The 22121-nt window shown below is 38.9% G+C and overlaps 3 protein-coding genes across 5 annotated transcripts; 2 read left to right on the top strand and 1 right to left on the bottom strand.

The window, feature by feature from the left end:
* Window positions 1-3339: 3339 nt before the first annotated feature.
* On the top strand, window positions 3340-7494 carry LOC102704474 (lysine histidine transporter-like 8). The gene is made up of 5 exons (XM_040529432.1): window positions 3340-3782; window positions 5386-5519; window positions 6059-6486; window positions 6587-6718; window positions 6827-7494. The coding sequence occupies exons 1-5, from the start codon at window positions 3442-3444 to the stop codon at window positions 7313-7315; spliced, it is 1524 nt and encodes a 507-aa protein (XP_040385366.1). The 5' UTR covers window positions 3340-3441; the 3' UTR covers window positions 7316-7494.
* Window positions 7495-8636: 1142 nt separating this feature from the next.
* On the top strand, window positions 8637-10316 carry LOC102704199 (iron-sulfur assembly protein IscA-like 1, mitochondrial). 2 transcript variants are annotated; one of them, XM_006664499.3, is made up of 4 exons: window positions 8637-8741; window positions 9034-9260; window positions 9891-10008; window positions 10100-10316. In XM_006664499.3, exons 2-4 carry the CDS (start codon window positions 9068-9070, stop codon window positions 10188-10190), a joined length of 402 nt encoding a protein of 133 aa, XP_006664562.1. In that variant the 5' UTR covers window positions 8637-8741; window positions 9034-9067; the 3' UTR covers window positions 10191-10316. The 2 variants fall into 2 exon arrangements, with proteins under 2 accessions (XP_006664562.1, XP_015698497.1); XM_015843011.2 differs by having other exon boundaries at window positions 8673-8883.
* Window positions 10317-12692: 2376 nt separating this feature from the next.
* Window positions 12693-21148, bottom strand: LOC102719913 (cyclin-T1-4). 2 transcript variants are annotated; one of them, XM_006663960.3, is made up of 7 exons: window positions 20962-21148; window positions 19762-20077; window positions 19108-19189; window positions 17178-17312; window positions 16263-16438; window positions 16033-16184; window positions 12693-13810 (listed from the first exon to the last, which is right to left on the bottom strand). In XM_006663960.3, exons 2-7 carry the CDS (start codon window positions 19995-19997, stop codon window positions 13032-13034), a joined length of 1560 nt encoding a protein of 519 aa, XP_006664023.1. In that variant the 5' UTR covers window positions 19998-20077; window positions 20962-21148; the 3' UTR covers window positions 12693-13031. The 2 variants fall into 2 exon arrangements, with proteins under 2 accessions (XP_006664023.1, XP_006664024.1); XM_006663961.3 differs by having other exon boundaries at window positions 19762-20052.
* Window positions 21149-22121: the final 973 nt, after the last annotated feature.

Genomic DNA, 22121 nt, shown 5'->3' with positions numbered 1-22121 from the left:
CTCGAGACGAAGTCGCGCGCGCCCTTGCGAGGGCACGACTCCTTCTACAGGGTGAGAAAAGGTAGTCTCAGCATGCTCTCTCCCTCCGACGTGGAGGCTCCGGGCTACTCGCCAGCTGTATGCATTGTGAATGGCCTGGTAAGCCATAGTCAGGCAGGACAGGGACATACAACAAAGCCGAGCTAAGAAAATACTGCTGCCTAGGTTTTAATATATAAATAAATAATTTAGTATAGATTAAAAATATATCAAAAGATTGGTTTTAAGTTCTTTCGTTGTTGATTTTTAAATTTTGTATTAATTAGGTTTTTTCAAAAATATTTGATTGGTTTTGGATAAATGAATCTATGTCTATCACAACCTATGTCCTTATACATCAAAACTAAGGGCTAAGGGCTTGTTTGTTTACCTCTAATTTTTTAGTCCATATCACATCAAATATTTAGACTGTTAGACACTAATTAGAAATATTAAATATTGACAATTAATAAAACTCACCTCATACTCGGGACTATTTCGCGAGACGAATCTATGGGCCTAATTAATCCATGATTAGCGAACGTGATGCTACAATAAACATTTGCTAATCGTGGCTTAATTAGACTTAAAAAATTGTCTAATGAAATATCATTTATTTATACAATTATTTTTGTTACCTGTCTCTATTTTATATTCCTAATTAACGTCCAAACATCTGATGTGATAAATGACTTTAAAAAAAATCTTTGGATTCAAACGGCGACTGCCTACTTCACCACTAACTACTCTGCGGCCACAAAAGACTAAGCGTGTAATGAAAAAGCAATACGAGTGATAAGAATAGAGAAATATCATCGAGATGCATCGGAGGATCTAAAATATGGCACGCAAGGTTTTATTTTAAAGTTCGATTTGGAAAACTCTCCTTGGACTCGATGAACCTGTCCGTGCCCATGTCATGTCCCCAAGACGCCAACCGCTCTTCCCAAGTCTCCACCCAGCAGAGACCAGTGGCACAAAAACAACAGTACGGGAATTTCTCGTACCGAGGCTGCATGTCCACCACTTGTCAACTGTTTAAATTTTACAGTCATTCATCGACAAAACACTGTTGGCTAAATAAATTATTCTCACACTAATAGTAAACTGCTTCTTCCGATTCTTTTATTTAACGCGGTTAATTTTTAAAATTATGTTTAATGGTCTATCTTATAAATTATGTATAATTATAGTTATTTTGGTATAGTTTAATTTATTACTCAATGTACTTTAACCATGACTTGTATTTTTTAATATTTGTATAAAGTTTTTAAACAAGATGATCGGTGAAGCATAGATTAAAAAATTAGTTGAACTAGCAGCATCAAATAAAAGCTGCAGAAAGTACTTACTACTAGTCTATCCAATTTTAAAATATACTTATCAGTAAGTCAGTATGTGTATGCTGTAGAGCGGAGGACGGGTGTTTAGCATTTTAGTTTGCCTTTTGTCTTCTCTAATTTAGGTGGTTGATATTATTGTTTGTAATAAGTAGCTATTTGTTTTGAAATTAAGGCAAAATGTTTTTTTTTCATTGGCTATATTCTTTTAACCTACTTTATTTCTCGGTATTTACATGTACGCTTTTCAAAAATTTAAACAGTATATTTATATAAAAAGTTTGTATATAAAAAATTATTATCTCATATATATATATATATGTAGATTTTTAATTTAAAGTTATCAATTTTATCATTTATATTATTAAAATAAATATAAAAATATATAATATTTTAACTCTCATCCAGTAAAAGATAAGTCATTATCTATAATCCTATAAAGAAGTGGTGACGGCGAATCTGCCACCTACCCAACACAACTTTCTCCTTTTTAAAAAAATAATTAAGACCTATATATCAAACCATTTTTATTAACTCTACTTTAATAACATCCTAACGATATTCTTTAATAAACTTCATTGCAATGCATGGACCACATGCTATCTTTCTCAATGTAGAGCTAATAAACTGGGCACTCCACATAGACGGAACTCATATTGGTGGTATTTTATTGTTTTAATTTATAATATAAAAAATGAACATAAGATAGGACTCACACCTTAACAACTCCAAATCACATCCAATAGTTCTAGCTCTCACTATAGAGAAGAGATAATATATTTTAATTTATATGGGTAGTCCGGTTCATATATCTAAAAGCGGCTTATTCTATTTTGTTTAATAATACCCTTCCATACTAATGAGGTATAATATAAGAGTTATAAAGCCTACTTCTGATTGACGTTCTGAATATCCTAATCCAATTTTAATAATAAAGAAGTATCTTCAATAAAGTTATATGGATTATTTTTTACTCGATGCAAAGGTCGAGAAGACGAAGGGAGTAAACATTTGGGTATATTTGGTTGGGTGAACATTCCTGGATGGAAGATGACCTTTTGGAAGGAAATATTTTCTAAAAATGTTAGATGAGTGTATTCGGTTAAATTGGCTGATGAGCTCGTCCACCTTTACTAACATGTGTTCATTAGTGATGTTTTAGTGATAATTAGCATATTTTATTAATAATTACTAATTATTAAGTTTAAATTAGTGTTAATTAGTGATGATAGATATGTTTCGGTGTTAATTTATACTAATTAAGATATTATATATGTTAATTTATTATTATTATTATTTATTAATAATTAAATATATTCATCTCGTTTATGCCCACGGTATCTAACCAAATAAAATACTAGATCACCTCTCTCTATAGCGTATCCTACAAATATAATATAGATGACCGTATCCCGTATCCGAGAGCAGCAACCAAACGCTCCCAAAGTCTACGGCGCCAACACTCATCAGCCGACACACGTGCGTCGCTCTGACACAAACCCCAATCCCTTCTTTCCCGCTTTCACACGTCGCATCCCGTCGCGTCGCCGCACCGCACATTCACCCCTCGCCTCGCCGCGCCGCGCCGCCCGGCTGCCGTGCCGTCCGGCGAGCCTACTCTGCTCCCTACCTCTAGCTCTAGCTGAAGCCAGCAAGCAAGTGCGAACAGTGACCGAGTCCCGCCCTCTCGCTTTCCTCTCCGGCGGCACGGACGACCAGCCCCACGCAGGAGGGAGTGACCACACGCCACCGCCGCTACAGTCTGTCGAGTCGACGACGACGACGACGCCATCGTCTCGTCCTAGCTAGTACGCGCCATTGCTGTCAGTCCCCTCCCCTCCCTCCACTGTGCTCGATCGATCTCACTCGCTCTCGCCTTCGCCTTCACCTTCTCTCTCCTCCCTCTCCAACACGAAAGCGACTGGGCCCCCTCCTCCTCCTCCGTCGCCCCACGCCTCCTGTCTCTCCCGCCACCTTTTTCTACTTCCCGCCTCCTCCTCCTCCAAGAACGACTCACTCCTGCGCGCGCGAGCTCCAAGAAAGTCCAGACTCCAGAGCAGAGAGTGTGTGTGGGCGCGCGGCGATGGCGGCAATGGCGGTGGAGGGGGCGGCGAGCGAGCCGGAGCTGGTGTCGATCCCGGCGACGCCGAGGGGGCTGTCGACGCCGGAGGGGACGGCGACGCCGCCGGCGGGCGGCGGCGGCAGGAGGGGCGGCGGCGCGACGCCGGCGAGGCGGGTGGTGGAGGGGCTCCGCGGCTACCTCGAGGAGGTCGGCCACCTGACCCGGCTCAACCCGCAGGACGCGTGGCTGCCCATCACCGAGAGCCGCAGCGGCAACGCCCGCTACGCCGCCTTCCACACCCTCAACGCCGGCCTCGGCTTCCAGGCCCTCCTCCTCCCGCTCGCCTTCCCCGCCCTCGGATGGTCAGCCACCTCCATTGCTTCTTCCTCCCTCCTCCTCTGCTCCTTTCCTTGCCTTGCAGATGTGAATTTACTGCAGTTTTATCTCAAACTGTAGTTTTTTTTGTTCTTGTGGTTTTTACTGCTTTGATCTGATGAGCTTATGGTGTTCTTGTTGATTTGATAATTTTAGGCTGTGGTGTGCATTCTATATTCTTGATTTGGACAGGGTAATTGGATTGGATGTGGAATTCACTCAACATTTCATATATTGTTCATCATTGCAGTGCATATTCTCCATGTCCATTCAAAAGATCTACCTCAAACCCCATATCCAAGAGCAGGACATTCTTGCTTTTAATCATGATCTGGATGTGGACTACCTTTTTTGCCACCCTTTTCAACTTTGATGTGCAGGATTTTTCTTTTTTCTTTATTCAGATTCTTTAGATGAAAGCTTAATGTTCAGTTCAAAAAGTTTCAAAGTGGTGATGAATTTCTATTATTTACTAGTACTACTTGTTTTTCGGATTGTGGAAGCTTGGGCGTTCTTACATGGCTGGGAACAAAATGTTTGATGATAAAATATATTTAAGAAAAAGAACACTTTTTAACAAATGCAGAGATATAATTGGAACTGAGAAAAAAAATGCAGATTTTAAAGGAGAAACATCTTGGGTTTTTCAATTTCAAGGATTTATACCTGAATCTTCGGTTTATATGAGTTGCTTTACAAGCACGTGCAACCGCCTCCTCTGAAAAAGCATATATTCAGCACTGAAAGCTAAGGGGACGTTTAGATTGAGAAAAATTTTGGGAGAACCGGATGCCGGAAGGAGTTTTCGGATACGAATGAAAAAACGAATTTCATGGCTAGCCTAGAAACCACGAGACGAATCTTTTGAGCCTAATTAATCCGTCATTAGCATATATTGGTTACTATAGCACTTATGGCTAATTATGGACTAATTAGGCTCAAAAGATTTATCTCAAGATTTCTTCTATAACTGTGCAATTAGTTTTTTGGTTCATCTATATTTAATGTTTTATTTAGGTGTCCAAAAATTTGATGTGTTTTTTGGAAAAAAATTTTGGAAACTAAACTAGGCCTAAACTGTACAATGATTCAAACTGAGGTGGTGTTTAGATTAAGAAAATTTTTTAGAAGAAGTGTCACGTCAAATGTTTGACCAGATGCCGGAAGGGGTTTTTGGACACTAATGAAAAAACGAATTTCACGGCTAGCCTGAAACCGCGAGACGAATCTTTTGAGCCTAATTAATCCGACATTAGCGCATGTTGGTTACTGTAGCACTTATGGCTAATCATGGTCTAATTAGGCTCAAAAGATTCGTCTCAAGATTTCTTTCATAACTGTGCAATTAGTTTTTTGGTTTATCTATGTTTAATGCTTTATTTAGGTGTCCAAAAATTCGATGTGATTTTTTGGAAAAAAAATATGGGAACTAAAAATTCTTTTGTGGGGGGAGGGGGGGGGGGGCATTTTGTGCCTTGCAAGTTGCAAGTGGACACAGTATCAACAAATAGTTTCTCTGGAGTGCATTGTTCCATCTGAACTATTCTACAGTTTTAGTCATATACTAATATATGGTTCTTTACACTGTAGGAGCTGGGGAATAATATCATTGACTATTGCTTATTTCTGGCAACTGTACACACTCTGGATTCTTGTCAAGCTTCATGAAGCTGTACCAGGAAGGAGGTACAATAGATATGTGGAGCTTGCACAAGCTGCCTTTGGTGAGACATGCTCTTTTAGCTACTATTTTGCAAGTCCATTACAATAAATATTTGATTGCTGTGACATGATTTATGCTAATAATAGTACCGAGTATATGAGTAATTGAGTATGCAATGTATATCATGTAATCCTAAAAAGATTTGAGTCAGATAGATAGAGGGAATCTCCAAACAGTATCTTGTGCTCTTCCAATAGGAGACTTTGTTGTTTTTTTGTGGGACAGTGCCAGTTAATTGTACCAGCACTCTCTCATGATTGGGTCACATCTGGATGGCTTGAACTGTCTCCTTTGATGGATCATATATCACCCTCATGTTACAGTAATGTAAAATGTGGAGCCTTTTGCTACCTCCATTACTCTTATCATCATTTTAATCAAACTATTGCAATTGGCAGTTCAGTAATTATTGCCTCTGGTTACACCAAACTGAGAACATGCAATGTTGCTAAGATTCTCTGCCGATCTGATCCATTGACTGCTGAAATCCAAAATCTGCAAGAATGACTTATTGCTAATTATGTTTTTTTTTCAATTCAGGAGAAAAACTGGGAGTGTGGCTATCTCTTTTCCCAACTATTTATCTGTCGGCTGGCAGTGCAACTGCATTGATACTTGTTGGAGGAGAGACCATGAAGCTCTTCTACCAAATAGTTTGCGGCCCTGTCTGTTCACCGAGTCCAATTACAACAGTTGAATGGTACTTGGTGTTCACATCCTTGGCCATAGTCCTTTCCCAGCTTCCAAATCTCAACTCGATCGCCGGTGTTTCGCTCATCGGTGGTGCCACCGCGATAACATACTGTACAATGTCCTGGATTCTCTCTGTCAGCCAACAGCGGCCAACAACAATCTCTTATGAACCAGTAGCATACACTTCTCTTGGTTCATCATTGTTCTCAACCTTGAATGCCCTTGGAATAATAGCATTTGCATTCAGGGGGCACAATCTTGCACTAGAAATACAGGTTTGTCCTCGAGAACCAATTCACAACAGACTTTTAGTACTCTCTAGTTATCATTTGGTGCATCACTGTTTGAATGTGCTGGAATTTGTTAAATTTTTAGGCAACAATGCCATCAACGTTCAAACATCCAGCACATGTGCCAATGTGGCGCGGGGCCAAAGTTGCATATGCCCTGATTGCAATGTGCCTCTTCCCTGTTGCAGTTGGAGGTTACTGGGCCTATGGAAACATGGCAAGTACTTGATCATCAGACTCCTCATTCATCACCCTCATTGTTGCTGCACCTAACACTCTTTAACAATCCTTGGAACATTCTTCCTGTTGTTTTCCATGCCTGCAGATGCCATCAGGAGGGATTCTGACCGCGCTTTACGCCTTCCACAGCCACGACATCCCCCGGGGCCTCCTTGCATCGACATTCCTCCTCGTCGTGTTCAATTGCCTGAGCAGCTTCCAGATATACTCCATGCCGGTTTTCGACAGCTTTGAGGCCTTCTACACAGGCCGAACCAACCGACCTTGCTCGGTCTGGGTCAGATCAGGGTTCAGGGTGTTCTACGGCTTCATCTCGCTGTTCATCAGCGTAGCGCTGCCATTCCTCTCCAGCCTCGCCGGCTTGCTGGGTGGGCTGACATTGCCGGTCACCTTCGCCTACCCGTGCTTCATGTGGATCTGCATCAAGAAGCCTGAGAGGTTCAGCTCAGGATGGTACCTGAACTGGGGCCTTGGGCTGCTTGGCACTGCATTCAGCCTGGCCTTCTGTGTGGGTGGTGTCTGGAGCATCATCAGCAGTGGGATGAAGCTCAAGTTCTTCAAGCCCCCAAGCTAGATTGATCAGCAATTTACCAGTTTCAAACATGCAAAACTAGTACATGTCCGGTGTGTGTTTGTGATATTTTCAGACAATGGAAAAGCATATCCCAGCTGGCCTCTGCATTGTAGGTGTGTTTTAGTGTTTATGAATTATGATATGAATGATATATGATGATGACATATATGGTTTACCTTCAATGTCTTGGCAAGAACAATAGCATTGGTGTTTTCCAGAGGAATCATCTTCCTTCAGTACTGAATTGTATGTACATAATGCTGAACGATGAAATTTTAGCCGACAAACTGTGAATTGTAATATTACTATCATGTAACGATATATCTTATGGTACATGTCTATGGTAAAACATAATCAGTTTTTCATATATTTCGTTCAATAGTACATTTCACAAAACCATGGGTATTTTGGTTTAAGTTGCATAAAATTATAGGTATATAGCACATACCCTTGGTTAATAAATGTTTCAGTTCCAATGTATTGTGCTACGGACAGAATTTGTGTTAACGATCTAAAATTTCAGTAATATTAATAAATTGCTGATAAATGACATTATATCATATAATAAGGTATAAGTAGTTTATTTCCTGCAGTTGTGACTCCCAGCCTCAATTTTTTATACTTTCTATTCTCCCCCTTCCAAAATATGGATTCAAAAATATAGATTTTTTACATGACACCGTTGAATTTTGAATATAAATTTGACCATTTGTTTTATCCAAAAATTTTGTATAATTAATAATTATTTTGTCATTTATTTTATCAGTAAAATATATTAAGGATGACTTATAAGTTTACATATTTAAGAAAAAACAAAAAAAAATCGAACGTAAATCTATAAATCAACAGTGTCAAATAAAAAGATCAAAGATGCACTCGAAATACTAAGCAACATGAACCAAAACTATTATTAGTTTTATCTACAACTTCATTAGATCATACCATTCTTTCAGAGAGCTTCATCTTTTCGCTTATATTTATGCTTGGAAGTCAACATTTAATTTTTTTTATCTCAAATCTGCAATATATTTTTAAAAAATATCAAAATTTATTCTCCTGCCTTGACTATTAGATCCTTAAGTAAACATATATAACATTTTTATTCACAAATTATTTTTTATTTACAAATATACGGTGCAATCATTCATGAAATCAAATCAAATGAAATCATCATCATAGAGGGAAAGCAATGAAAATTCCCAGCGGAAAGCACACTGAAAACAACGATAAATAAATAAATAAAAATAAGCCCCAAAACGGAGAGAACTTTCCCGGAGGCGAGGAGGACAAATTAAGACTCGCTCCCTCCTCCGCTGCCTCTCCTCTCCCTCCCCTCATCCTCCCGCGAGTTCGCCCGCCGCCCCGCGCCGATCCCTCCCTCGCCCTGCCCTGCCGTCTCCGCTCCGCCGCATCCTCGCCGCCACCGGTGAGCATCCATCCAGCCCCGCGTTACGCGGCCACGCCCTCTTTCTCCATCCACGCACCTTTCTTTCTTTTCTTTCTTTCTGGATTCTCTCTTCTGGAATCTGCGTCATGAACCCTAGATAGGTTCTCCTCCGGATCTGCAGGTTTCCCCTCTCGATTTTGATCCTAACCTTGATACTAGTAGCAGTATTCCATGGCTGAAAGTTGTGGCGATGCTTGCAGATTTGCTTATCTGCAGCAATTTCTTGGTAGCTACACGAAAATGGGAGCTCATTTCCGATTATGGTATGCAGATTAGGAGGCGGTGTCGTAGACAAGACAAGCGCCATGGCTTCGTCTTCCGTGTTCAAGGCGATGGCGGAGAGGGCGGGGCCCTCTGTCCGTAAGCAGGCCCTGACGCTGACCGACGCGGCGGCGTCGAGGGTGCGCCAGCTGCTCGGCCTCCGGCAGCGCTCCTATCTTCGTCTTGGTGTCAAGGCCCGTGGTTGCAACGGGTTGTCCTACACGATGAATTATGCCGGTGTGCTGTTCTCCCCCTGCGCGATAACTTGTCGCCTCCGATATATGAATATGCTCTTGGATCACATTTAGTTTTTTTTTTAAAAGACAAGTTTAGATAGGTTGTTCCTGATATTTTTAAGCTTGATGCTAGTTTTTGTCATGGCTTGATCGTGTCCATTACCATTATACAATTTTGCTTTAGCATGTGACAAGATAGGTTAAATGAAGTTTTTGTCACTATCCAGTATCCATATATGAGTTATTAGATTGAGTTCAGTGAGGGAACAAACCTTATGCAATAGTATCTGATCAGGTAGAACTTAAGCATCCAGAAAATGAAATTAGTTGTCAGCTAGATTTCGCTTTCTTTTTTCACATCCTTATTGTCTTTGACTAGATCCAGCTCTCTAGCATCAGCACATATATATTTTTTTTCAATATATTGGCTAAATCCATTGGTCTAACTGCACGTATTTAAGGTCTCAATACTCACTATTTTGTGACTGGACACTGAATACATATGCATGTTTACTTAGAATAACACATTCTTCTTCACCGATTCTGGAAATTGTATTGATCAAGTTAATTTGACTAGTTTATAGACTATCACTAATGATGTAATTTATGGCCCACGATTTATCATTACCAGATGAAAAGGGTAAGTTCGATGAACTTGTGGAAGATAAAGGAGTAAAGATACTAATTGACCCAAAAGCTCTTATGCATGTGATTGGAACCAAAATGGATTTTATTGATGATCCACTTAGGTATGCCTATTTCTAACATGATCTATTACTTGTTTGTACATATTGTCTTCCCCCCTTTTTTAAAAAGGGCATAAGTGATTCTGTTTTGCAGGTCTGAGTTTGTGTTTACGAACCCTAATTCCAAGGGAGAATGTGGTTGTGGTGAGTCCTTTATGACATCAACCAACAAAGGCTCAGCATAGCTCTGCGAGTCTAGTAACAATTTGTTGATTACTTGATGTCTTGATGTATAGCACTATTTTACTATACACCTCAATAGGCAATTTCATTTCAGCTCCATTGAGCTGATTGTTGTTCGGTGCGCAGAATTGATGGTGCTTCTTACCTTTCCAGCTTAGCATAGGCCTTTCCCTAACCATCTTCAATATGATGGCACCCAAGGAGAAGTGCAATTTTCCTCTCTGTTGCAAAACGTGTTTTTACTACACTTTCGGTGCTATGTAGGTACTTCTTGGCACCTTCTGAGTGTAGAGAAGGCTGAGATGCCACAAATTAATACCAGGTATATATCATTTTTAAGGCCTTCTAGGGTGTTAACTTCTTGCAATGTAAAGGTACTGGGACTAAATTACTAAAGTGCCCCCAGTACCTCCTAAAAAGTTGCTCTTTGAAAAAAAAAATGGTACTGTGGTATAATTTGGAGGGGCTTGATTTTCACACCCCCCCCCCATTTTTTTGCTTGAGCCTACACTTGTATGACAAAATTTTAATTTTCAATCTTAAATCTGGAGTTGATTTTGGATTTTTCTTATTGAAGTTTATTTTTCAACATTGACTTTTAAATCGTTAAGAATATGTATATAAAAATTTTATTCACAAATAATTTTTCGTTGTTTGCAAATATGTTGTATCACCCATGTGCACTTCTTAGACCAATTTTGCCCAAACCAATGTACTGTTGTATATTTTGGAGGGGCTTGATATTCAATGGACCCCATTGCCTGGTTTTTGAGTCTTTCAATCTTATTTATACAGGACATAGTTCCTTTAAGCAGTTCGAATAATAGTACTCATTCCAGTCATGCTAATTTAGTTGTAAACACCATCTAAACTTCTATGAACCTAACATAGAATCACAACAGTTTTGATGTCATTCACAACTAAATTAGCAGTATTCTAGTTCTTTTTAGGAGAATCAATTCAGGGACATAGGTGGATGTACTAAGAGCATCCTCAACAGCTCATCCATCCCATCTTCCATCCTAGAAATAGAGTATAAGTAAAAGTTGAGCTCCAGTAGAACATCTATCTTATTATCTATTTTTGGATGACATCCATATTAGGAGAAAGAACCTCTATATTTAGATGTTCTCTCTTCAATCCTCCTAATAGATATAGAGTATGTCATATATAGATGATCTGTTGGAGTACAAAGGGATACGAAGGATGAAAGTATTTTAGATGATCATCCAAATGAAAGATATGGATGACCAAATTTAGATGCCCTAATGAGGAGAATATGGTGGCGCGCGGTAGAACACTACCGTGGGATGGGGAATTGGGGACTCCGTGCATATACATGCAAAATAAGACAAAAAATAATTTATACTTCTTTCTTTTTTTTTCGTGGCCATATTGGCACGAGAGCGGTTATTATTGTCAACAACATTAATATCACTCTCAAATTGTGTGTGTATTGTTAATTAGTTAATCTATTATGAAAAGTCCGTTTTCCGGCTTAGAAGCGTGCTTGTAATTTTTAGTCTCAAATGTGACAACGAAGACAACACAGCTGCAGGATGGTGTCTCCTGAAAAACGAAAAAATAAAAACAAACAATGAAGGATGGTCAAGAATAGTGATAAAGCAGATCAGTTTTCCAGCCTCTTGCTCGAGGATAGGATTAGTTAAAATAGTTCATATTGTTCCATGTTGATAAGGAGGGAGAAATCGGAGTATATATGACACAATTTTGTAGAGTCGTGCTCCCAAATGCACAACATCCGACTAAACATGAAACTATATCCAAGACATTTGCTGATATAAAGGGATTCAAAATGCAACATCTTCTTCATCAAGCCAATTCACTGTAGACAAGTTAAAAAAATCATTAGTTAAATTTTTTGGACAATTTTGTCTAAATTTCACAAACTGCTGAGGTGCGATGGTCGGCAATCGCATTTTTAAAACCACGGATCTAACATCGACCCATGCCAGAATTGACGAAAAGAAATGGCAGCATTCCTATTGCCTACCTGTTGCTAAAGTAATTATGTTTTCTTGTAGTTTCAGTAAACTGGTCTGGTTATATTAACGTAATGTAAGAATATAACATGAACAAATGTACCCAACTTCACCGCCGTCCTGAATACCCTTACCTGATTACTTCCCTTTATTCCACAGGACCCTACAAAGGCTTTTTTTTTCACATATGTAATGATCAGTGTTGGCAACTTGGCACATTTTGGTACAAAATGAGATATAAATCCCATTTCATTTCCTGCCCCTCAAGCACATAAGGCTTGGGCATTAAACGCTATTTTTCATTGCAGATGCCAGATTCAGTGTTGGGGAGAAACTGCTACCTTAACAAGCTAATACTTATGAAGCTAAGAGCAAGTGCCAACTTCTCAAACTAGTCTGAGGACCAGCAGCCCGCGAAAGCATATTTCAGTTCATCTAGTGAACAATGCTGAGCCCTAGCAAATTCACAGCAGCGTCGCTGAAAATTTGCTTAAAAAATAATTCAACGCAAATGGAGCTAGAAGCTTTCTCCAGCGTATTTACTCAATATTTGTTGAAACACTGATTTTATCATCATGGGTTTCCTCCCAAACTGTCCCCAGTACAAATCCAGAACACCCATCGTAATCAGTTGAGGGACAAATACATCTGGTAAAACACATGAGCATCCTTATCTCTGTCTCCACAGCGCATCTTTGATGTCACATCGCAGCAATCTCAGGCAGGAAATGCACGTTCCAGTAACATATGCTGATCTCAATAAGTCCCAGGCCAAGTGCAAATAGTTCACTTTCCAGCAAATTGATAGAAATCACACACGGTCTCCCGGTATCATCAAAACTAGCCTTCAGGACGAGGCCTCTTATAGTCTCTTTCACCTCGCTCATGAGCAGTATCATGAGACTCGTGGTGCTTTGATCCATAGGAATTATACTGTTCTTTCTTAATGTTCATTGGGGCCTCTTGAGAAGTTTCTGGCAAATTCTGCTTGCTGAGGTGTCCGTTGCCTGTTACTTGATCAGCAATTCGGTGATCCTCCTGCTTAATGGTAGTAACATGAGATGAATTCTGCTTCCTCTCCTGCTTTATTTTATCATCCTCAACAGCCAATTCAACACCATGTTCTAGTTGCCTCTCAAGATCATCATCATCATCATCTATTACATCTACCTTCCTAGCAACATCGCCTTTCAGTTTCCTTTGCTTTTCCATTTGTGCTTTCACCTTATCCTTGTCAATTCTATTTACCATCAAGGATGTTACGCTGGAACCATCATTGCCACTGCGATTACCATCTCTTATTTCACTGGAGTTTCCATGCGATGGAAGATTCTGATTTTCTGTCAAGGACTGCTTGTCATGCTGCAAACCATCATTTGCACCGACATCAACTCTACTTCCACTCTGGTTGCTTCTTGTTTTGTTGCTCCTGTGGTCACCATTGTCATTTTGAAGCATTTTCTGGCTCCCAAGTGTTTCCTCAGAGCTGCCTTCAGCCTTTACAGAGACTCGCTGATTATGCACACTGGCAGAGCTCCCTTCAGCTTCATTTCCATGAGATGGTTGTGCCTGTGCTGCACGATTTTGTTCATATAGCTCCAACATTTGGTTGCTAACTTCTGTGAACAAGGAGAAATGCATTATTATCTGATGTAACATGAACCCAGAAAGGAAATGTGTCAAATGATCATGTTATATTATCAAAAGGTTAAATAAACATAACAGCGGTACAAAGAATAAAAGGAATTAGAATATATACATCACGTAGTCAATGCAAATTTGGATTATCCATAGCAACTTAGTGAGCAAAAAATTGGGTTACATAAGAACAAAAGAAACTGGTTTATGCCTTTTCGGACCCTGTCAAATCTCTAATAACTGGCCACAATTTAGGCTTTTTCAGAATTTCTATATGTATCCTAGTCAGCTTTCAACATAATGGTTATCCTTAATATCTTGTTTGGCAGATCCTCACTAAGAAATTTAAGAGTATTCAGCCAAGTTCTGTAAACCATTGCAAATCAGAGGGCCAAAGTATGAAGATAAACCATTGCAGCACACTCAATTAATATATCAACCTTCAGATCCTGAACCCCAACCACATGCTTTGATTAGACACCTTATAATCGAAAGTTTATGGAACGACATGAATTATTTCATGAGACAAGACATGTCCATGGAGATATTCATAGTAGCCTTTGGAAGCAGTGGCGGAGACAGGAGTAGGGCGGCCAGGGCTGCAGCCCTACTCCTATCCTAAATATGCATTGAGATTCCATTTTAAAACTTCAAAAAGTAGAAGATAAAGGCAAAATTATATAAATTCAACTAATTGAAACTAATTGAACCCTATGTTTGAACAAATTCTGGCTCCGCCACTGTTTAGAAGGTACTAGTATAACCACAAGATCCAGGCTCTAGAGTATGCTAGTAATTCATTAAAAAATACTCAATACATAAGCCCCAGACTATGACCCATTTACCGTTGATACATCAGAAAACGGGAGCATGCTGATAAAAGCCACAATTCCATTCCAACAACACCCAGTACGGATTAATCCAGTAGGTAAATCAAAAATTTCATGAGCAACCAATTATCTGTTCAAAGCAGGGCATAGCAGATCAGCAGAAGAGGGGAGGATCTGGACATAGCATCACACAGAGAGCAACCACGAAATGGCCATGCCAGAGGTTGGATGGGGACCAGCACCTCAGTGCCACAGGCCACACTGGAAACCGCTGCATCAGCCTCAACAGGCCTCATGCTTCATCAAGGTAAATCATTCCCGTAGCCATTGAGAAGAGATCAAGAGGACAAGGAAGAAATAAGGGCAAAAGTAATGAAATGGCATACAGTTGGTGGTATTAATTGGTACGTTGGTACCCAAAAAGTCCTGGTACTTTTTGGTAATAGAGAAAATTCCTGTGGAATTATGGAATTTGCTACAATATTTAACACTCCCAATTCTTATTGTCCTTAGCTTTGTTTTACACAGTGTATGACTGTATGTTAGTCTTGGCTCTTCCCCAGGAATGTTGCACAAAGTCCATGTAGAAAACAACGGGTGCAACTTTTAGAAATAAAATAACTGGAAGACTGAAATTCAAATTTGATGTAGGTATGGAAATAGGAAAAATATGCACAAGCTGAATATAAATGTGCACTTTGTCTCTACTACTTAAAAGTGGAGTCATCCATCCTCCCCATCCCACATCACGCAAACATGATCGCTTCAAAAAATCAGATAGAAATCAAGTAGTTTCTTTAAGAAAACCGTTTATTCTCCATGGGCCTGTGCAGTCCATTATGGGTCGTTTTTTTATGGCCTGTGCAGTCCATCATTAGTTATGTAGACTTGTTGCAATTCACAGGTATATTACTAGTTTTATGAACAATGCTAACAATCACCAAACATGGTATCCTATGATCTCAAAATGATTTTTGAATATTTAAGAGTTATATTCCCCTGCACTTCTAATGATTAATTTCTAGTACCTACTGCCTTGTACTACTATGGAGCATACACTACTCTCTTGTAGATGTATATATATTTTGCAGAAAAAATCCAGTAATAGCATCTGTTGATGAATGGTGAAGTTATAAGCTAATGCACTGGAATATATTCTCCCTTGCTTTAACTCATAAAAAAATTAACTAAGCTGCAGTGCGACATTTATTGCTTCAGCAAAGCAAACCTAATCAGCATTTTCAGGAGAAAAGCATGTATTTTATTTTGTTAGAACTCAGGAGACAGTTCCATGATAACAGGAATCAAGTTGAGCCCTTATTTGTATTTAAACAAATGAAATTTTGTTAATGATTTTGCATCGAGGGACCAACCTTCCAGCTGTCTTGGAGTTACGTCAAACTCCTGCCACCAAACCCTCTCGCCATCAGATGGAAGCTTCACTTTGAGAAATTTAGCAGCCAAAAAGATAGCACCTGCTGCAATATGATGAGGCTTGAATTGCAAGCAAAGCGAAGTACGCAGCCTGTACAATATACACTTTTTTTAACGTGTCATGATTTGAGTGATATCACTAAAGATAACAAGGGTATCAATAGCATACCCATCATTCACAAAATTCCATGCAACCTGAGCAAGCGCATTTTGAGCTACTTTAAATTTTCTTATTGCTTCAACCAAAGGCTTGTACGGATGGTGCACATTCAAATCAAACCCAAGTGTTGCAAGTACAACTCGTTCCCCAAGTAAAATAAGCTCTTTTTGTTGATCATATACTTCCTGCAGAGAGAAAGTTATATACCAATTAAAGTATCACAGTAGAAATCACCCTCCGATGCTCGAAGAAAAATAATTCCACACCCCAGACATTCTCCAAAAGCAGGAGATATCATGCAGAGAGAAATGATTTCATTATGCTATGCTATAGTGAGACTGAAAACAATACAGGGCCATTCAATTGCACATAAAATGAACAAAATTGGTGTATTTCAGGACTCAAACCATACAGCCCTATATGGCAGCCAAAGATGGTTTTGAAGAGGAATTAGCTAAGAATGAAAGCATGCAATGGCAGCTATATATCGTCATTTTTTCAGCACCTGAGAGCATCACAAACACATCACGCAGTAAAATCAGGACAGAAGTAAATATGACAGGCATATGCTTTGATGGTACATTTAATCACAACCAACATAATATAATACATGAATAACAACTGCCAGATGTTGAAACATGTTTACATGTAATTTAACATCGCATTCTTCCATCAGCTAAATTCTAGGATTAAAAAATGGCCCAAAATAATCAAAAGAACAATGGGTGATAGTTCTGAGTATAGCAAGTAAACTTTACCAGGAAATGAAAAGCTTAAAATACATAAGTATAAAAAAACTAAATATCAGGCAAAACAGAAAATTCTGCTACCAAATGCAGATCACAGGGAAAACTATTGTAGAGGAAAAAATAATTCATAAAAATACAGTATATAGCAAAAGAAACATCTCGCTTAATATGTTACCCTCTGCTTGATTTTCTGACCAGCAGTTGGATCCTTTTTATGAATAACCTCGTAAGAAACCAGAATGACGTCTTTCAAAGGCCTAGGTGTCTCTTCAACTTTTCCAGCCAAGAACATGCAAACTGTGGCAATTGTCTGTAAGGATAGTCAGTATAAATCATGAGTTATCTCTTTGAAACAGGTAACTGTATATAGGATAACAATTGAACTTCAGAGATTTAAGATAATGCAATAGAAACACGCAAGAACTAGAACCAGGCATAACATGTTTGTGGCCATTTCATGTTTCATAACAATATATAAAAATATAAATCATCATAATAAAAAGGCTAAAAGCTGGAAGGGAAATAGCCATATATAAAAAAACACGCAAGGAGGAACTAGAACCAAGCATAACACGTTTATAGCCATTTCATGTTAAACATGTTTCATATTTGCAAATCTGAGGGTGCGTGTTCGATCTCCAGTGGAGCATGGTTTTGCATCTTTTTTCCCATGTCGTGCATAGCTGCGGACTGAGCATCTTTTTTGCAACTAAATAATTATTAAAATTATCAGATATATCAAGACAATATATTGTAAATTTTAACACCAAAATTTTGTCACTTAACTAAATTCTCAAAATAAATCATTATTATTGTAATTTTTGGGTAGATTATTTCGATTATTGTACAAAGTTGATGAGCAAAAATATTTCCACATAAATATTTTATTTGTCTAAAGTTTACAAACAGAAATATTGAGGTCCAATTAATGACTATTGATTCGCACTAAAATTTCACAGTTTGGTGATCAGTAAATTATTTATAAAGCTGACCTAGATCACACAACATTCAAATAGAGGTGGATTTGTTTGTTAATCAGATACGAGTACATCGTAATTAATATATTATGGTAGACATAATTATGTTAAGAATTCATATTTCTTCTCCACTATTATAAAAATGAGCAACAATTCTGCTAGAAAATTTCTGTCCGTCCTCTAAGAGCGTCGTCCATCATCCACGAGCGCAAGATCAGAGAGTGGGCCATACGCACAGCCCGTGCCGTCCGCATCACCCGTGTGGGCTGTATGCCATCATTTGCCTCGCCTGAGTGGGCCACACGCAAGCTCAGGTCTAGCCTCGCCTGAGTGGACCTACACGCCGTCGTCCGTGAGCGCATGATCAGGTTGATTTTAGAGCTGATTTTGTCTCGCTACACGTTGCCCAAAAACTCAAGGTGATGTATAGCTCACTGAAGTGAGTCGATCTAAGCTCCTACCAAGTTATTAATTCACTCAGTGATATATCTCTCAACTGTGATACTAATACCACATTAATCAATCTATCTTAACATGTACGCATACATGCACGCACGCTTCCCAAAATGCTAAACGGTGTATTTTTTGCAAAAAATTTCTATAGAAAAGTTGTTTTAAAAAATCATATTAATCTATTTTATATTTTTTAATTATTAATAATTAATTAATTATGTAGTAATCTACTACTATGTTTTCCGTGCCAAAGCATAAGTTAACTTATACCCCAGCAACGAACGCGGTCTTAATCATTTGTCTTATTCACAAAATTATGTAATCATTAACTAACTTTTTATGATTTAATTTATAACTGTATAAACTTTAAGTATGACTTATAGTTTTTCATATTTGGATAAAACAAGCGGTAAAACGTAAATCCAAAATTCAACGGCTTCAAATAAAAAACGGAGAGAGTATATTTGGTTGTGATCACTTCCGTAATTCTTTCGACCGATGTTGAAATATGAAATAATTTTAGCTTTCTCCCATTGCAACACACGGGCACTTTTCTAGTTTATATAGAAAAATGCAAATACATCATCATAATATAAAGGCTAAAAGCTGAGAGAGAAATAGTCATATATAGAAAATACATAAGGAGGACTAGAACCAAGCACTGAAAACACTTACTCGTCTATCATTTTTTGCATGGGACTGACGAAGGTAAAAACGGTGACAGAACACAATAGCTGTAGCAATTGTGACCTGAGGCCTGTGACAGAACAAAAGACATAATTATTAATTGAATGATAAAGCCAGCAAACAGAATGATATTATAATTCAAGAATATGAAAAAACTTTTAAAAAAGGATTATTCACATGAGCAGAACAATTTCCATGGCATGCAAAGGGTTAAAATCAATGAGATAAGACACATATTATACCTGCCATATTTTAATAACATACACATTCAATAAGTCATAACAACACAATTACTAGGTCATTATAACAGCCAACCATATAGTTTCAAAGAGATCAAAGAGCATCTTCTGCTTCGATATTGATTATATTCACATAAATGGACCTCACATGAATGCCCACATAAAGGAATAAATAGATTGAAAATAATTATCTGAACAAACAAGACCAAAAAGCAAGCTAAAAGCTTACAAATTATAGCCACAACAAATATACCTCAGTTAAGATTAGCATCCTTTGCAAATAGTGAAGTAGAAAACTAGAAATACATACTTCATGCTAATTTAAGACTACCATGATTAGAAGGGACTGCAAGTTAATATCATCAACAATGAACAAGAAAGTTAAATCAACTACGGATCTTACACTTTAAGCCTCATGCCCAAATCTTGTAGAAAAGTACAGTATGATTTTCGGAGGTAAGACTCTTTCTTTAAATCAATGCCATCCCTCCTGGATGGAGAATTCTCTTCTATTTCCTTTCTGCTGAAATACCATGAAGCACCAAGTTCACCAGTATCTTCATTTCTACCCTGGGTAGTTCTGTAAGGGCTATTTTCTACAATTCCATGATGTGATGAATCACTTGGCATCATAGCCATGTAGACCCGCTCTCAACGATATTCAGAAAGAACTGATGAAGATATTACTTCTGATCTGTTGATAGTGGCCCAAGCAGTCACTGAATGGAGAAGATAAGTAAGTGCTAACAAATTTACTGGGGAGCAAGTCAGACAAATAACATACAAGTAATGATTAATTGTAAAGCACCAATATAATCATTCCATTTGTAAGCTAGAATTAGAACCACCATTTTTTCACTTTCATCTTTAAGATGCAGGCTTCACTCGAGAGCATAAATCACTTTGGATCAATTCCAATGTCTATCACGTATTCCTCCTGATATACAAATCAAGGGTGGCCACCTGATTGGGAACGTGAATCGATCATTGATTTATATTATGTTTGCAAGCTGGTGAGGCCTAGCCCCAGGGATACTCATCAGTCATTACACAAACCCTACTTACACAAAAATGGGATTCAAAGATCTTGCAAACATTCGAGATTGGCAAACAATGTTTGAGCCTGCAGGTAACCCTCCACCCTGTTAGGGATTTAGGGTGCACCCCCATAGCGTGGCTGACGTCCTCCACACGTGTAGCAACCCCCCCCACCCCCCCCCCCCCCTGGATGACGTTCTTTCCCCCCATCCACACAGATCCGCGCTTCGCACCCCTACTCTTCTCCTAAAAAGATGATCTTGAGCCCAATACATCCCGCAAGATCACAGCTTGAACCTCACGTCCCGCATGAAGCCTATGTAGCAATCCAAAATGGCACAGCCGCAACACCTAGGGTTCCGAAATCCGTGGAACCTTACAGCTAGCCCTAAAAAAATGGCAAGACCGCCGCATCTAGGGTTTCAAAATCCCGCATCCTGACCCCGATTCCCCATCAATTTTCCCCCCTCCCGGCTCCCGCTTCGGCAAATGAGCTCATCACGAGAATATCCCACCCCCGGGCGATCGAAAGAAGAGAGGCATCGGCGCGAGGGGGCAGGCCTACCTGGTCTCCCGGCTAGGGTTTCGCGGGACGACGGGGGCGGGCGGATGGCGCCGAGGCGCCGGGGCGCCGCCCGGGCCTCCGGGCGCAACGCAGCTCCCCCCACCCCGCGGACACACCAAGGCTGCCCACCCTCTCGCCGGCGTGCGGCCGCCGCCTTCTCCTCCTCGCGAGGGCTGGAGGGGGGGGGGGGAGACGGAAGGGGGAGCAGAGGAGGAGGAGGCGGCGATGGCGGCGGCGGCTCGGGTTGCTGCTATCGGGATAAAGCCCAGTGTTGTGGCAAAACCCTAGTCTTCCTGTGATTTTTTTTCCCTTTGTTTTAGAATTTTTTTTTTCCATTTCTGGGGTTCATTGAGAATATCATTTTTTAAAGTTTATCGACATGTGTTGCATTGCATTGATAATGTCTAGTTGTGAATGTTTATTATGATATGTCCGATGATCTATTTATCTGTATGACTGTATGTGGATCGTATGGTCCATCTAGTATTCTATCATGTAATATATTTATCGTTAGAGTTACACATTTGACAATTTTGTACTCTCTCCGTTTTTTTACGCTGTTGACTTTTTTATTTACGTTTGACCTTAATCTTATTTAAAATTTTTGTCCAAATATACAAATTATAAATCATACTTAAAGTTACTTTAGTAATAAATCAAATCATAATAAAATAGTCAATAATTATATAAATTTTTTGAAAAGATGAAGAGTCAAACGTGGATAAAAAATTCAACAGCGTCAAAAAAATCAGAGGAAGTATTACACTTATGATGTATTTCTGAACTTAGAAATTTGATTTCTCTAGTACTAAACCAATGAAGCAATGGAAGACCTTGTTTGTTATACGTATTTTATCTCTAGTCAGTCTCCTATATAATCTACTTTATTAAAAAAAATTATTAAAAAAATATAAGAGTACATATTTTCTTTCTGGCAATGTTTTTATTTGATTGCGTAAAGGAAGTCGATAGACATATCATTGTTTTGTTTTGTTTTGCTTTGCTTTCTTTTTTCTCCTTTCTTATATGCACATATCTATCGTAAATACTTTCTTCTTAAAATAAAAATTTACAGTACGAGACTCTTATACTGCTTCCAGTAAAAAAATATGTTTTTATTTGTCTTGTAGAAGTGATTATTTTGTGCAACTAAGTATTTT

The sequence above is a fragment of the Oryza brachyantha genome, chromosome 12, assembly GCF_000231095.2.
Source record: "Oryza brachyantha chromosome 12, ObraRS2, whole genome shotgun sequence".
In the NCBI taxonomy this organism is placed as follows: domain Eukaryota; kingdom Viridiplantae; phylum Streptophyta; class Magnoliopsida; order Poales; family Poaceae; genus Oryza; species Oryza brachyantha.
Note: the sequence above shows the minus strand (reverse complement) of the source record. Positions and strands in the feature narration are given on the sequence as shown.